The sequence below is a fragment of the Benincasa hispida genome, chromosome 11 (genome assembly GCF_009727055.1).
Source record: "Benincasa hispida cultivar B227 chromosome 11, ASM972705v1, whole genome shotgun sequence".
Lineage (NCBI taxonomy): Eukaryota > Viridiplantae > Streptophyta > Magnoliopsida > Cucurbitales > Cucurbitaceae > Benincasa > Benincasa hispida.
In genome coordinates this window covers 37,437,351-37,443,091 of record NC_052359.1, presented here as the reverse complement: position 1 = coordinate 37,443,091, position 5,741 = coordinate 37,437,351, and the positions used below count along the sequence as shown (strand labels likewise).

Below are 5,741 nucleotides of genomic sequence, written 5' to 3'. Positions count from 1 at the left end.
GAAAGTAAGTCACCAGGATCAACGCATAAACAAATGACCGCAACTCCACTGTCAAATTGGTATGAGTTTAGTATGAGAAAGAATGCATTGCTTGTAGTTGGATGTCCGCATGACACCCGTGGGGACAAGCCAAAACGAAGGCAAGACACTCAGATCAGGGAAGGTCAGAAATGGATTCCATTGAGCGTAGGGTTTGTTATTGAGTTCCTGGAGACTGTGAGATCAATGATGGATGCAATGAAGGCTCGGCAACAGTTTGTGAAGTGGCGGTTGGTGGATCCTCTGAGATGGTTCAATCCCCCTCAGATTTTGTCCTTATCGTGTAATGTTGGATGACGACAGGATGATGGGGAAGCGGCTTTGGTTTGGGTCTTGCGGGACCATGAGGGGATTCTTCCTGGTGCGGGATGTCGGCATGTTTGTGGTGCGGGATGTCGGCATGTTTGTGGGCAGTATAATCCATTGTTGATGGAGAGGTTTGGGTCTTACCAAATGGTATGAACCGTATTACTTCAATGGGTTTCTATTCAGGAGTCGGATAGTTTGGTTGTCATGTGATTATTGAATGCAGAGGAGATGAATTTGACTGTTTCCAGGTCCTTTATGGAGGAGAGTTTGGAGGTTAAGGGGCACATGAGAGTGCAACAATTTCTACATATTAGTTGTTGACTGAATCACGCGGTAGACTGATTAGCCTTTTGAACATTTACTGGGGGCTGATCTCATGTGTGGTGGAAAATTTTTCTTGAGTGAATTCGTTGAATTTCTGAAGCGGATTATTGTTTTTCTAGTTCTTTTATTAGTATATATATACTTCAAAGGTTGTAAAATTGATTTGCAAAATTTTAAACTTTTAAATTAAAGAAGTGGAAAATAATAATGAAAAATCAATGGAAAAATTGATAAATCCATTCAAATATCACTATACACAACTAACGACTTTATTTACAAAATTGAACATCTTTTAAATAATATAATTACAAATAATATAAAAAGAAATAATTAATTATGCGACGTGCTTGAAATTAGAAAATTAACTTTGAGACAAAACAGTTCAAAAACCTTATCAACTAGTATAAAACTTGAACTCTCAATAAAATGTAATTTTCATTCAACTACAATTTCTTGCAACTTTATCTTTTGTATAACTTATACAAATAAGTGGCAAATCTTTGCGGTTTAATTAAATTTAGAATATTTAAGTTGTGAGATATCTAATTTGCCTTAGTCGAATTCATACATTAAAATGCCAACAAATTTAATTTGTTATATAACTTGGATTCTAATCAGTATGATCTGTATATAACTCATCATTTCTTTATCATATATTAATCAGCAAAGAAAATTAATTATTACCAACTAAATCAGGAAATTACAAAACTCACATTCTCATAATGGAAATAAATAAAAAGATTTCTGGCCACTACATTTTAATTTTATCATGTTATTACATAAATACAAGTCTTTTGGTAAAAGGTTTTATAACTTGTTTCCTCCCAAGAAAATGGAACATTCGAAAGAGAGAATTTTGTTAATAACAACGTTGTTGTTGTTTGTTTGTTTCAAAGTTTCAAAGTCATTGGATTGTGAGTTGAATTATAATGATCCTCATAAAGTTGCATATACTATTGTTGTTGACAAATTAGGGAGAGGAAACTTCACAACAATCCAAAGTGCCATTAATTCAATCCCTTTGCAAAGTACCAAATGGATTAGAGTTCGAATTTTTCCCGGCATATATTCGTAAGATATATCGTTTATTTATTTTTGTTTAAGATATCATTTTAGTCCATATATTTTAAATTTTATTCTATTTTTTGTTGAGATACTTTCACACGTTCAAACTTGGTTCATTTATTTTCAATAAAACTTAAAAAGCAGTCCTCACCATTAGTTTAGTGTTACAACTTTCAAACATATAATTTAGTCTTTAGTAGTCTTCCTCCTATAAAACATACTCACACTACATTATGTCTTTTTCTTGCATGGCATAAACTATTATTTAACCAATTTAATAAAAAATATATATATAGGATTTTTTTTTTCTTTTTTGATTCCTAGATTTTAGGTAGTCTAGTTCATTTAGTTTGTAGGATTTAAAATGTTGCACTATTAGTATATAAGTTTCAAAATATTACAATTTTATTCTTGAGATTTAAGTTTTGTATCAATATAAATTGGTTCTAGATTTTAAGATTTGCATTTTTAACCTTAATTTTTCATTAAATATTCACTAGCAGTTTTCGATGTTAATGTCTATTATATAAGTTAAAATAATTATAACTAATTTAGTTTATTTTTTATTATTATTAAAATTAATTTTAAAATTTTATTTCATAATTATTTTAAATTAATTAATAGACATTAACTCATTGAAATGCATATTTAGTAAAGAAATCGAGAATAAATTGTAAAATCTTGAAATCTAAAGACCAGATCGAAGCAAAACTTAAATTTCTAAGGATAAAAGTTTAGCATTTTGAAACCTAGAGATTAAATTAAAACTTATTGAGAATCTTAGGTTGAAAAAATGGGGAAACGTTACGATCCTTATAAGATAAAAAAGTTACTTCTCTCTATGTCAATTGGTTTTTAAATGAAACCTCATGTTCATCTAATATGTCGTTAGGAGTCCAAAAAGTCCAAATAAATATTCGATTCAAAATGAAACGAAACTCAAATTACATTGAACAAAATGGAATTCTAATCAGCGATTATTCATTATAGTTATGTATTCAAATAGGTTTGAGTTTTTTTTTTTTTTCTTTTCATTTGTATGTTTGTTCTTATTTGAGTAAGTTTCTCAACTAAATACATGAGTATATTATATATTTTTTTTTTTTGTTCACCTATTTTTTAAAAAGAATTAAAATAAATTGACATATGAAAATTGGATTTTGTTTTGATTTTTTGGGTAACAGGGAAAAGGTGATGATTCCTCCAGAAAAATCATGCATATTTCTAGATGGTAGTGGCCGTAAAACAACTGAAATTCAATGGAATGACTATATAACTACAGCTACTAGTCCCACCTTCACTTCTTTTGCAGAAAACCTCGTGGTACAAGGCATTACATTTAGGGTACATACTATTTTAAACTCACATTTTTTTTTATTTTTTTTATTTATATTTTTATTGTTTTAAACTTTATACTAAAATTAAATCTATTTCATAATTATATTATCATTCAATTCTTTTTCTTACATTTTATGTCTTTGCTGTATTCTATCCACTACGTTTGGGAAAAATATATATTTAGTCTCTAGGTTTTGCGTTTAGTCTTTATTTGGTCCCTAAATTTTAAAATGTTACACATTTAGTTTTTAAGTTTTGAATTTAGTTTCAATTTAGTCCATAGATTTCAAAATTTTATAATTTTACCCTTGAGTTTTGAGTTTTGTTTTAATTTGGTTCTTAAATTTCAAGATTTATATTTTTAACCCTAATTCTTTTGCAGATACTCATTTTCTGTCTTTAGTATTAATATCTTTTTGTTAATTTAAAATAATTAAAAGAATTATAATTAATTCATTCATTTCACTATTATTAAACATATTAAAATTGAATTTAAAATTTCATTTCATAATTATTTTAAATAACTAATTAATAGGTATTGACGTCAATAGCTGAAAGTGAATATTTAATGAAAAATCAGTGTTAAAAGTGTAAAATCTTGAAATCAAGAGACTAAATTGAAACAAAACTCAAATTTCAATGATAAAAATAAAATTGTAGCATTTCTAAACATATATGGACTAAATTGAAACCAAATTCAAAATTTAAGAATTAAATGTGTAATATTTTGAAATTTAGAGACTAAATGAAACCTAGACCCAAAATCTAAGGACCACAAACGTTTTGTTTTTTTTTTTTTCACTTAAAAAAGTCATACAAACATGTCAAAGTACAAGATTATTGCAAAATGGATGTAATTTAGATGAAAATATGATTAAGTTAAGGGGTTTGTATACGAAATTGGCAGAATACTCATAATGCAGCAGGAAATGTGAGGAAACGTGAAGATATAACACCAGCAATTGCAGCTCGCATAGAAGGAGACAAAGGGATATTCCATAATTGTGGCTTCATCGGGCTCCAAGATACTTTGTGGGACGGACATGGCCGTCATCTATTCACTCAATGCTACATTGAAGGTGTCATTGATGTCATATCTGGTTTTGGTCAGTCTATCTATAAGGTTAACTTCTAAGTAAATGAAATTCATTTACGAGTCCGGCTTTTCATATCCACAAGTGTCTGAGTCAGTTTACACGCGTGTTTAGACCAATTGTATGAGACGAGAAAGTCTTTTTTGTTTTTTCACATGCTCTCAAATGTCACATTAGGTCAATCTATGATCAATCTTTTTTTAACAAGATATTAAAAGTAGTGGAATCAATAATTAGGTGAACCAGGATATCTCAACAATTAAGTTCACATAACTATAGTACTTTCACCGGTGAGTTGCATTATCAGAAAAATATACAAAGAAGTGTCTTTCATTGCATTAGTTAAATTGAAATATTGATTTTTTGTTTTGTGTTGTTTGATTGCAGAAATGTGTGATAAATATACCAATCAATGTGTATGCTCCAATACTAAATATTGGTTACATAACAGCTCAAGGAAAGAATAATGCAAGTGAAAGCAATGGGTTTGTATTCATTGGATGCACAGTGATGGGAAGTGGGAATGTTTTTCTTGGAAGGGCTTATAGACCTTTCTCCACTGTCATTTTCCATCTATCTTTTCTACCATCTTGCATTAGCCCTGCTGGTTGGAATTCTTGGGAACAACTTGGCCATGAGTAATAACTTTCTTTCATTTCATTTATATTTCCCTCTTTGCTTTATAAATTTGTTAGTTCTGGAAAGGTATGTCCAACCATTATTCTTTAAAAACTTCGGCTAACTTTATAGGTTTAATTATAAATTTAGTCTCAATGATTTAGAAAAAAGTTCAAATTTATAATCCCTATAGTTTTCAAAGTTAGAATTTAGCTTTTATGGTTTAATAAAATTTTATAAATAATTCCTATAATTTGATAAAATCTTCATACATAGAAACTATTTATGAATGTCTTATCAAACTATTAGAGATTGAATTCTAACTTTCTTCGAATCGTAAGGGTCAAATTTATAATTTGACCAACTTTATACTATATTCTTATATAGCAACATGACATAGTAGTGTGGCAAACAAATGGACATATATCACATGTCTAACATTGTTCTAGTACTGTGTGTTGGGGATCCCAAAACATTGAAAATTAAGATAATGAAGAGGTATCATTATCTTAGGAGACACGAGGATTACTTCTCTCTCTTAGCCAATTAGTTCTGAGTTGAATTTTCAATTTTATCTTATATGGTATCAAAATCTTCTAATGAAGCATCGTTTAGGATCTATAAAATAAATGGATTACTCTTCTAATTGTCATTTGATTTTGGGATTGAGTCATATGTTCTATCTAGTATTGTATTGTACTCTCTATTTATGCATATATACGCTCTCAACTCATCATTTTGATTATCAAGTCATGATCAAATATCTGTTATTCATTTTTATTAGATAAACATAGAATTCCATCTCAAGACCAATTAACAATGATCAAAATGAGTATAGTTCAACTGCTATGAAACTTTGTACTATCGACTTCGAGGTTAGAGGTTTTGATTCGTCACCCCACATGTTGTCAACAAAAAAAAATCAATTGACAATGAAAACCCATCAATCTATGT

General features: G+C 29.1%; 1 protein-coding gene across 1 annotated transcript in view; it reads left to right on the top strand.

Annotated features, from left to right (window-relative positions):
* The window catches only part of LOC120090684 (putative pectinesterase 52), a 6,504-nt gene extending 1,693 nt beyond the window's left edge, over positions 1-4,811 (top strand). Inside the window, exons 2-5 of the mRNA XM_039048402.1 lie at positions 343-476; positions 2,922-3,081; positions 3,983-4,198; positions 4,557-4,811. Coding sequence (XP_038904330.1) covers positions 343-476; positions 2,922-3,081; positions 3,983-4,198; positions 4,557-4,811 — 765 coding nt within the window. The remainder of the gene's footprint in view (positions 1-342; positions 477-2,921; positions 3,082-3,982; positions 4,199-4,556) is intronic.
* The last annotated feature ends 930 nt before the right edge of the window (positions 4,812-5,741 follow it).